General features: G+C 37.0%; 1 protein-coding gene across 1 annotated transcript in view; it reads left to right on the forward strand.

Annotated features, from left to right (window-relative positions):
• The window catches only part of PPP4R2 (protein phosphatase 4 regulatory subunit 2), a 53882-nt gene extending 46739 nt beyond the window's left edge, over positions 1–7143 (forward strand). The window contains exons 5-9 of the mRNA XM_030307249.2: positions 820–857; positions 1753–1827; positions 2064–2207; positions 2914–3203; positions 3458–7143. Of these exons, the coding sequence (XP_030163109.1) occupies positions 820–857; positions 1753–1827; positions 2064–2207; positions 2914–3203; positions 3458–3777 (867 nt within the window). The 3' untranslated portion in view covers positions 3778–7143. The remainder of the gene's footprint in view (positions 1–819; positions 858–1752; positions 1828–2063; positions 2208–2913; positions 3204–3457) is intronic.
• Positions 7144–11627: the final 4484 nt, after the last annotated feature.

An 11627-nucleotide genomic window follows, 5' to 3' on the forward strand; every position in this document is an offset into this window, starting at 1 on the left:
ATAACCCAAGTCTCAGTTTCTCATCTGTAAAGTATGGATAATAACAGGGTTCTGGAGGGGATCAAATGTAAAGTGCTTACTCTGGCTCAATACACATTTAATGAATGTTGACTATTAATAAGGTTTGTATTACCAGGAAGATTATACTCTTAAAAAGTTCTTAGGCTCTTTTTTGGTATATGATGCTACTACACATCAGGCTTCTGATTGGGTACTGCTCTATAAGGAAATTCATTATACTTGGCCTAAGTATTTGAATCTCTAAATATCTTGGAGTGATTTCAATATAATGTAAGAGTGTGGCTCCACTGTATGATTGATAGATATACTGTCAGGACTCCAAAGTAGCTAGAGTAGAGTTAAAATAATACTGGCAGAAAAAGCAAATGGTTTAGTAGGTTATATTAGGTTTAGTCTGGGGATGCCTGGGTGGGTCAGTTGATTAAGCGTCCAGCTCTTGATTTTGGCTCAGGTTATGATCTCATGGTTTGTGGATTCATGGGATTCAGCTTTGCATCAGGCTCTGTGCTGGCAGCATGGAGGCTACTTGAGATTTTCTCCATCTCTCTCTGCCCCTCTCCCGCTCACATGCACATACGTGCTCTCTCACAATAAATAAATATTAAAAAAAATAGTCTGTTGTTTCAGTTTCTCTTGTTTGATTAATCCTTTCTAACCATTTATTTCCTTGTATTAGTAAAATTGGAATTGATAGGAACTTAATCTGTCAGGGGGATTCTGAGAAATTAAAAACAAATGATTAAACTTTATGTTGTAGTGCTTTCCCTCACATTAAAGCAAGAACTTTTGTTATTACAGAATGTGATGGTTGTTAGCTGTGTATACCCTTCTTCAGAGTAAGTATATATAGATTTTTGCATTTCTGTATATTCTAATAATTGTATCATTTCTATTAGTCTTTAAAATAGGTTATATTTACTTTAGATGGAATGAAGCTTGATAACATTTATAAATACTTGTGAACCTACTACCCAGTAGAATATTACCTACTACCCAAGTAGAATATTACCAATGACATTACCTCTATGTTTTTCTGATAAAGAGATGTGGATTAAAGTGATTTGATAATTTACTGTAATCTTTACATTTGTGGATTTGTCTACTGTCAGGGTGCTCAGAACCCTGAGATCCCATTCTAGATACCTTACCATGGTGTTTGTAGGGCAAAACTCCTAGGTTTGGGATAGCTACTTGATGAGTTTCCTCTTCATAATGGAAAAGTATTTCCAGTTGTCAAGATTTATATAACAAATTAATGTATCAGTTTAAGACATAGTCTTTGGCACTATTGATCCTTTGTTTTGAGTGGATGTCCTGGGAATTACAGCAGTTAAGCTCTGTCCTTGGCTTCTACCCACTGGATGCCTGTAGGGTCCTTCTGCTTCCTCAAAGAATGTCTTCAGACATTGTCGGAAGTCTCCTGGGGCTGTGGGCTGGAGGAAGGAGAGCTGCGAGAATGATGTTGCCTCCTGTTGAGAAACACTGGGTTTATAAAACGTCTGTGATTCCATAGGCAGTAACAGTGAGTTTGTTTTTAGAACTCTCACAAGAATAAACCTGTGGGAAATGAGATATTAAGGTAATCCCATAATTAGGTTGTTTCTCACAGAAGTCTTTTTGTTTGGTTCTGTGACCGTGAGATCTTACTTAAAAGATGTTTTAGGTCCATGGCTCTTACCAAAATTAAAGAACTAAATGATCTGTAATGGTGTTTTTTTAATTTTCTCCTAGGAAAAACAATTCCAATAGTTTAAATCGAATGAATGGTGTTATGTTTCCTGGAAATTCACCAAGTTACACTGAACGGTGAGGTTATTGATTTTAATATCCAGAGAGATTGCATTTTCCTAATTTTGAGCAACAGGTTCAGTATACTTTGTTACAAATTGGGCATTTTGTGGAAGATACAGGATAAATTAATTTGGTAACCCAAAATCTAAAAGTCAAAGTTAAATACTTCTGTGATGTGTATATATAAGCAAACTTTGGGAGGGTGACCTCTTACAAAAATGAGAAAATGATGTTCATTTATCTTACCATAGGTCTAATATAAATGGGCCTGGAACACCCAGGCCGCTTAATCGACCAAAGGTTTCTTTGTCAGTCCCCATGACAACAAATGGCTTGCCTGAGAGCGCAGACAGCAAAGAGTCAAACTTACAGCAAAATGAGGACAAAAATCACAGGTTTGTATGTGATTTATATTTTAAAACAAACATGTTTTCAAAAAAGGTTGACGTTTATTGATTGTTTTCAGCACTCATTATTTACTATTTACTGTTGTTTTGAGGAACACAGAAAGGTTTTAGTGTGTTTTACAGGAGCACTTCTGCACTGTGGCTTCTGGAAGTTTCCAGTATTAGTACATGATGAAGATGATCATAGAAAAGGCTGAAAACTGCTAATTTGGGGAGATCCTATTTATAGTAGGGTCTTAAGAAAGTAAAGTCATGATATTTTTTATTTCTGTTTTTGCAAGTAACCTGAAATGTTGAAATTTAGTGAGTTATTTCTCATTATAGATTATTAAAGGAAACCTTTGGTTTATATCCCGTTTTCTGCAACACATTAAGGGAAAGCAGACAAAACAAGTGAGCAATCTTAGTGAGTATATCTGTCTGGAGGACTTGTAGTTATGTTACGGGAAGCCATTTACTGCAGAATTGAACAGAAATGTCATGCAGCTTGTTGACTGGTTCTAGTGGGAAATACTCATTAAACAGTTGAGGTTCCCTCGAAATTACTGTGTTGTGTTTCTCTTTGCCCAGATGGTACAGTTTAACTTTGACAGTGAAATACAGTTTTAAAAATTACTAGACCTTAAAAATGAGATGAGAATGTGGAAGATGAAGAAAATCTTACTAATGGCATTTTAAAAAAAAACATTTACAGTGACTCTGTGACCGCTGAATCCGAAGGTTCCTCAGTGAGCCCTGTAAAAAATAAACACCCAGATGAAGATTCTGTGGAGGCTGAGGGGCATGAGGTAAAAAGACTGAGGTTTGACAAAGAAAGTGAAGTCAGAGAGACAGCCAGCCAAACATCTTCCAGTGAAATTTCTTCGGTTATGGTAGAAGAAACAGAAACATCGTCGTCATCTCAGGATAAAGACAAGGAAAGTAGTTGTACCAGACAGCACTGTACAGAAGAGGATGAAGAAGAGGATGAAGAGGAAGAAGAAGGTATTTAGAGACCATCTGTAAAAGGGTGGAGTAAGGAGATCCTCAAATTCTTGTACTTCATTTTTGCGTGAAAGAATTTAACGTAATGGAACTCCTTATAATGCTGATGTTGGGCTTTTCTGCCACCTGTATGTAGTTGCTGCTGAGTTTCAGGGGATAGGATTTGAACTGTAGAATATCAGAATTCATGAAACTTAACTGTGGAGGTATTTTGAAAATAAAATTTAACTACAACAACATTTGCTTATTTTTAGAGTCTTTTATGACATCAAGAGAAATGATTCCAGAAAGAAAAAATCAAGAAAAAGAATCTGATGATGCCTTAACTGTGAATGAAGAGACTTCTGAGGAAAATAATCAAATGGAAGAATCTGATCTGACTCAAGCTGAGAAAGATTTACATTCTGAAGGTAGTGAAAATACAGGCCCTGTAAGTAGTGGTTCTGATTGCCATGAGACAGAAGAATTAGTAGGATCCAATTCCAGTAAAACTGGAGAGATTCTCTCAGAATCATCTATGGAAAACGACGAAGAAGCCACAGAAGTCACAGATGAACCAATGGAACAAGACTAACTATTTAGAAACATGTAGATGCAGTATTTTACATACAGTTCTGGTTTTACACTGTATAAAACTTTTATGTAATAAAATGGACCTCTAGTTTTTACAAGAGAAGCAGGTTGTAAAATAAAGTACTTTATGGGATAAATCCTGAAAGAGTTGTACATGTAAGAACTGTGAATATCAGCTCCTCTGGGTCCTGCTTACCGCTGACTTTTTTTTTCAGTCTGGTCAAATCAGTGGTTTGTGTATAGATTTTTTTTTTTTTTTTTTTTGAATTAAAGTTTTTAAACTGGAAGGTAATAATTATAATTTTGAAAACCTTTTGGAGATGATCACATTTAGTTTATACATATGCAAGAAGTCTTTTTGTCTTGTCTCTTTCTGACAGCTCTAGCAGTTTTCATATTTTGGTCATAGTTTCAACATTTTAACATGTGAATTATAGGGTTTCATGCTGGTTTCCAGATTTTATTGTTTGACTATGTACAATGGAACTTTAAGTCATATATACATATATATATATATATACATATATATATATACACATATATATATATATTATTCTAAGGGGGGAAATGTTATATTTTTCTGTTTCTATAAGAGATGAATACAGTGGATACTTTTTCTATTGGTAATGATTGAGTTCACCTCTTTCAGAAGACAGTTTCAGTTTCTCTTCTGAGTAATTCAAATAAAATCTGGCCCTTGTGAAACCCTGGAAATAAGTCTGTTGAAATACCAGGTTAAACACATTCCAAGAGATCTGTTCAAACTAAAATTCTTTTGTATACTTCTGAGGTGCCTGAGAAAAAGACTTCACTATTTATGAGAAAATATCCTTTATCTTGGAAACTGTGTTCAAACATTAGCTTACTATTTTGTAGAATGAATGCTGACATGAGACCATCTCAGAAGAACCCGGCAGGTTCCTTGACCTTTTGCTTGCTTTTCTGAACATTGTGAATATTACACATTTCTTTCTAAATTATTCTAGAGTATGCAAATGTCATTGGTGTGAAACCCCACTGTACTGGAAGAATTAATATATTACTATAGTAATGTACTGGAGCTAAATGGCTGAAGCTTTAGGGGTGCATAGAAACCACCATAATTTGTATGACATTTTGAAGTGAATTAAATATTTTTGAACATGCTTCTTCGACAGCCAGTGTTATATTTTTCAGATTAACACAAAGCACAATGATTACTCTAAACTCAATATTTTCAAATTCACATATTTAAAGTCATGCAAGCTGCAACTTCCCTGTCAAAATTACTGGCTGCCAAATTTATACCTGTTTCTTCAGCTGTACCTTTTGATATTTAGAATTTTTAAATTTCTGTAAAGTAGATTTTGTAGAATGTAATGTGTTCACTGCCTTTGTGAAGCGGTATATAATTGTATAATTTCTGTGTGTAAACTGAATGCTTGGGCTTTCAATACAGTATTCATATAAAGCAATAAATATTAATGTTATGAAATATTCGAGTACATTTTTATCAAAATACAAAAGAATCCCTTTTTTAGTTTCAGATATCTGAATTACACAAATGAACTTAGAAAACTGATGCAAACAGTTTCTGACACTGTATCATAATCTTTGGGGTGATGTGGGTGGCAATTACAACTTTTGCATTTTGACTACTTAAATTGCTATAATTACCAAATTGGGCTCCGTTTATGTTTATAGGGTAATATACTACTGACTGACTTGACTGTCAGGTTCACAGCAGCTAGATATATTTATGAATATGTCTAATAGTTGACATAAAAACTACATATTGATTTACTGCGTCCAGGAGGGGAGAAAAAAATCACACATTGTAAATTTTTAGAAAATTTTTTGCAAAAATGTTAAAATGAAGCAAATTTTAAATGTGACATTCATTTGTAGTGACTTATTATTTTGTTGAGGGATATTTTGCCAATGAGAACAGATTATAAACATTTTAAGTTTAGAAATTTTAAACTTTTCTTTAGAATATTTATGAAATTATTGTCAATAAACCTATTCTTGAAGATCCTGTGACCTTTGATATTTTTGGTTTTAATTGTGCCATGGACCATTTGTAAACAAATCAGTTTACTTTTGTTGGTTATAAGTTGAAGATTTAGCAACATGATTTTAAGGTCTGTGGTTTTATTTGTAAACTTGCAATTGCTATTTTTGCAAGGGCAAATGTATTTCTTTATTAAATAAAGTACAATAATGGTGAATGTACCAAAATGCCATCATTTAACTCTATGAGAGATCTGCATTTTAATCTATAGTTTAATAGTTTTAATATTTATTAGATATTCATATGTTGATCATAGATCAAACTTGTTGCTGTTTATACAGATAATTGTAGAATGCTCATGGGATATATTCTTTAGGATAGGTGGAATACTTCTGTAGTTAAACTGGGAAACCTTGTTCAGCTGGTTTAAGATATTGATGCCCATTTGGAAGTAGATTTCCGCAAGTATGCATAGGTGCACTTACACAGACTTTGCTTAATGAAAATACGAGTTTTAATAGTAACTGATTGAGATGCGAATCTTTTAAAGGCTAATTTTAGGCACATTTTCTTAACACATCAGCAAAGTCATTAAAAGATCTAAATGAAGCATCAAGACCTCAGTGATTAAAAATAATTATTTTCTTTTTTTGGCCTTGAGCAGATTGTTTACCTGTTAGAATCTAGACTCTGAACCCAACATGTGAAAAGGACTTTCAGTGCTGATGAGGATACAGAGTGTATATGTACGATGTTTTTAGCACTTTCCCCTTTTAAAAAAGTGAAAACATTATCCTAGTACATTTTTGAAAATACATCTTTTCAGGTCTGAAAATGTAGCAGAACAGAGATGAGTAGTGGAAAATGTCCTATTTTAAATGTTGATTATTAAATAAGTTTAATCCAGTTAGGGTTTATTGTAACTACACCTTTCACACGTGTGGACAGAGAGCAGTGGGATTCCCCATCAGGGTGCTGTCACCCTTTGGCTTGGGAAGGCGTCCTAGAAATCCTGCGCCAGAAGGTATAGCCTGTGAAAGCATGGAGGTTCAGAGTACTTTGTCTTGGTGGTGTAGATAGGCATGTATTTATGCATTTTTGCATTTGTAAAATCAGTAATTTTTCAAATAATGTAAATGTAATATACTAGATTACTTATAAAGGTACTGGGCAGAATCTATAGCTGCTACAATGTTTGATTATGAGAAATGTAACGTGATAAGAATGAAATGCAACTTGTAGAACCAAAGGAAATACACATTTTGGGTAGTGTTTCAAATTGTCTTCTGAACAGGAGTTTAATTACATTGGTTTTGATCAAACGAAGCTCACTTCTCTCGAGATTTGTGCTAATAAAATGGATGAATGCAAAAACACCTTGTAATTTTATGTGGAATTATTATAATTAGGTTTATTGGATTATTGGCCTAATAAGGATGCTAGTATGTATTGGTTAGAATACATCAAATAGTTCACATTTAAAAAATCAGTACACTTCCTTCGGAATTTTATTTTATTTCAATTTGGAGCCTAGATTACTTTGCCAAATGTATTATTTTCATAATGCAATAAAATATAAATTAGAAGAGTATCTTTGTGTGGAATTCCTTTATTTGCCATAATAGTTCACACTTCCTCTCTCCCAACTCCTCCTCCCCTAGTCACTTCAGATGCTGTAGGATCCATAAGCATTTATTTCCTGGTTTATAGGGGGAAAAGCCTAATGCGTGACTTTATTGCAGCTCTGTTTCTTGAGTGATAATGGTATTTCTGTGTGGAGGGTGCAACTGTGTCGAATGGACAGTTCAAACCTGGTATCTGATAAAATCCTGATTTACCTTATAAAAATTTCTCTTTGGGAATAATATGGCACTAATTTGCATGCACAGATCTATAACATTTGTGTTAGAATTCTTTTAGAACTGCCTCTTTCAGACAACTACCGTGGCGAGAAATGCAGAATTGCCCTGAAAGAAGAGGATGGGTTCTGTTTTCTTTTCTGGGTTCTTGTTTCTTAATATGTACTGCACAGTAGGTGATAGTAAATAGTAACACTTGGGGCTTTGGATTCAGAACATAGTACTAATTAACTAGCATGTGTCTGATTTAAAAAATTTTTGAGTTTTAGCTTCTTTATAGGATACCTAATTTGCCCCCAGGCAACTTTATTATTTAGTAAACGGAATTGGTAGTACGAGTTTTGTTTGGGTAAGGAAGACTGATTCTTGCCCTAACTAGGAAGAAGCACAATGGTGGGCCCTTACCCTAATCTAGAATGAAGAGTATACTATTTTCTGTTGTCACAGTTTAAGAGCAACAGACGTTTTTTTCTTGTTTAAAATTGAGCAGTAGAGTTTGTGGTCTGGGATTTATAAACTTCCAGCCTTTTTCTTCCAAAGGCAATGGATTTTTTAGCTAAAAAAAAAAAAAAAGAAAAATGTCAGCAATCCTGTGTTTTCCAGTCTGCACACTCTGCTCTTCTCCTCACTTTTATACTTGGACAAGCCAGCCCTGTGCTTGCTGAGTGGCAGACAGTTGAAATCAAGTGGGCTTGTGGATACTGTCTACACAGTCCACTGTGAGATTCCTCAATTTTACTAATCTTTCGATCACTCTCTGCCCACTTGAAGGGTTCTGTGTTCATCCCTGAAGCCTGTCTTTGCAGTGAGGCTTATGGTATTGGGAGCAGTCCACACAGTTGGATGCTCTTGACTGGAGCTCCACGAGCAGTTTGTATCACCAGGAGATAAGCATGCTGATGACACAAGACCTGGTGTCTGCAAGACCTGGCCTAGAGTAAGGAACAACACACCCTCACCTGAATAGGGGACAGTGTTCCTCTGACCCGGACGTTGAGTAGTCAAACAGGCCCAGTCCTGCTTTAATGTGGTATAATGGGACTTGATATTTGGTTACTACTGGTATTAGTAATAATACTAAATGTAACTAATAGTTATATCAAGAAATGTTTGCAGTTGGATAGGCTTGCAAGTGTTAATGCTGCTTATATTTGCTGAGAATTTGAGGGTGAAATATGTGGTATTGGGCTATCTTCGGATGTTTTTCTTTGCCTGGCTTGCAGTGCTACAGCATGGAAGGGTCAGGTTAGGTGATGACCCAACAACTGCCATCTGCGTTTAGGAATGCACACAATCTTCCACTTTTCAATTTGACTAGGTACCTAAAATTAAGTTGGGTGGCAACTTGTATGAGCTGTGTATTTGCAGGGAAAGGGGGAGGCTCAACAGAGTAGACTCAGCCCTTTTGTGACCTTTGAGGGATTTAGTCACTTTTGGAGAAGTTTTTAATTCAAGGTGGTCTGAGAATTGAGATGTATAGGAGAGACACCTGAGTGCACTTGTGGCTGTGTGGGAAGGCTTCTTAGATTTGGCCTCGAAAAATGAACAGGACAGGGAGGTAGCAAGGTGTAATGGTCAGAATAGAAGGGCATAGGAGTTGGCAGTGATAAGCGTTAAGCCCAGCTGAGGCACTGTGGGTAGGTAACAGTATTTCTTTGAGCCGTAGTGTCCTCATTGTTGAAATGGGGAAATAGTATCTGCCTGGCAGTACTCTTTGGGCATTCAGTGCAGTTAGGTATAAAACTAGATCTGGTTCAGGATCTGACATTTCTTTTAAGGAGAAACATGGAGGGGAAGCTCTGTATTGTTCCTGGGGATGATAACCGTTTTACCAGAATCAAAGTTGAGGTTTCAATCCTGGTCAATAACAGGATAATAATCGCAAGCACTAATTGAGCACTTTATGCCCCTCCTTATCCTCAGCACATGTCACCTCTTTTAACATTCCCATCAACCCTATGAGGTGTGGAATGATATCCTCATTTTATAGAGAAAGAGTCCCAGGGACCCTTTGAAAGTAGAAGGTCAGAATGAGAATTAGGGGCTCTGACGCTAAAAAAACCAGTGGTTTTTGTTGTTTGTTTGCTTGTTTACCATTATGCTCAGATCCCTTCCAGTCTTGGAAGGCCAGGAAGGGAGCTGTTCCAGGTGTCCAAGGATTCTCAGATCCACCTAGACTGTCACATTCAGGTGCATCAAAGGGCTTTGCCAGTCAACAGACCCAAAGCACTTGGTTTCACACTCCATGTACTTCACTGTTTTCTGTTCATTTTATTTTTTTTTTCTATCACCCATGATTTTCCATGAGACGTTTTGAGTACACACTCTATTTTAAAAGTTAATGCACACCTGGCAAAAATTCAAACAAAATAGCATATACTGAATTGTTTTAGTCCTACCACCCTTGCTCCCATACCCCTCAGTTATATCCTCCCGCCTCAACCCTGAGGTAAGTGCTCTCACTAGGTGGGCCATAGTGCTTGACAGCAAAGATCCTGGAGCCAGATTGCCTGGATTTGAATCCCAGCTCTGCCATATGTTGTCTGTGTGATCGCACATCTCATCTCTAAGATGAGAATGAGGTCCCAACCTCAGGGCGTGACCACTACAAGAGATCCTCACTCTCCAGTGGTCTCCCCTGACTTCCTGTCCACAGTGAGGGGCACTTTCCTGCCCTGTTTAATATGGTTTTGTAATATGTCTGCATCAGTACCTAGAAAGCCGCCCCAGTCATTTTAACAGCCGCATTAGTATGTCAGCATATAGATGAAACATGCTTGGTTTAACCAGCTTCCCTTTAAGAGACCTCATGAAGCTTTGACTTGTGGCCACTGTTCACCCAGTTTGAGCGGTTTGGCATGGGGACGTATGAAGTCAGCTTCTCTCCTTACCCCCCACCCTGGGAAGAAATAGCCAACCAGCCACTGAACTTGAAGTATTCCTTAAAAGAATCATTAAGTAATGTGTGAAATAGATGCCCTCGTCCCTGGGATGTGGTGGAAGAGAGGATGAGGGATTACCTGTTAGGCAAACCACATGCTGTAATTGCCAGCTATCGAAAATAGTAAGAGACACTGTTACGTGAAGTAAGACGTTAGCTGCCCACTGAAATATGACACATGCTTCGTGATATTCTTGCACAGGGCGTGGGTCAGTCACAACGGTCTCTCCTGGCTTGACATTTTCATCTCTTTTGATGAATTTTGTAGTTTCTCCATTGTTTGTACTGCTTTGGCTTGTGATGGGCAATCCTGCAATGAAGCAAAACATAGCTCCACCTCTTTGTGCGTATTTTCATTTTTTAAGCTCTTGGTTGTCACTTGGCAACAAAGTAGGGAATTAGTCTCCCACAATGACAAATACTCGCTTTACTAATTGCTGTCATTTACTAATTACTTGCTCTTTTCTTGTGACTTTCACATTTTTTTTTCCCCTGAAGGGACATGATAACTTTTTGTCTCAATGCAGAATCACAGTGTCAGTTAAAGACATTTTCAGCAGCAATTAATTTCAACCCATGTCGTGTACCAGAAATGCACAGAGCTCAGTTGGAGTGACAACGGTATGAAATGGTGACGGCCACTTTGCATATGCTGTCTCGTGACCACTGCCACCACCACACTGGCCCAGGGCTCTTGAGAAATGGATGCACTCAGAGCTCTGAGCGGACGAGAGCAGGCCAGCATCAAACATCGCAGAAACAGCCATCAATCAATCCAGACGGCGATCTGTTGCTTCTTTGGTCATCCATACGCGTTTATTAAGAGACTGCTTATGAGCCTGGGCCTGGGAGTACAGCAATCAAGACAGAGAAACAAGGTAAGTGGAAATATATGTAAGACTGTGATGAAGGCTGTGGAGCTGAAGCGTATGGGGAATAAAGGAGGGTAGTTCTATTTTAAATCAGGTGTCTCTGCAATGACATTTGTGTTAAATATGTCAGTTGTGCCATTTTTTTTTTTATGTTGAGAACATCTAATACCTATTCCTTAACCGCTT

The sequence above is a fragment of the Lynx canadensis genome, chromosome A2, assembly GCF_007474595.2.
Source record: "Lynx canadensis isolate LIC74 chromosome A2, mLynCan4.pri.v2, whole genome shotgun sequence".
Lineage (NCBI taxonomy): Eukaryota > Metazoa > Chordata > Mammalia > Carnivora > Felidae > Lynx > Lynx canadensis.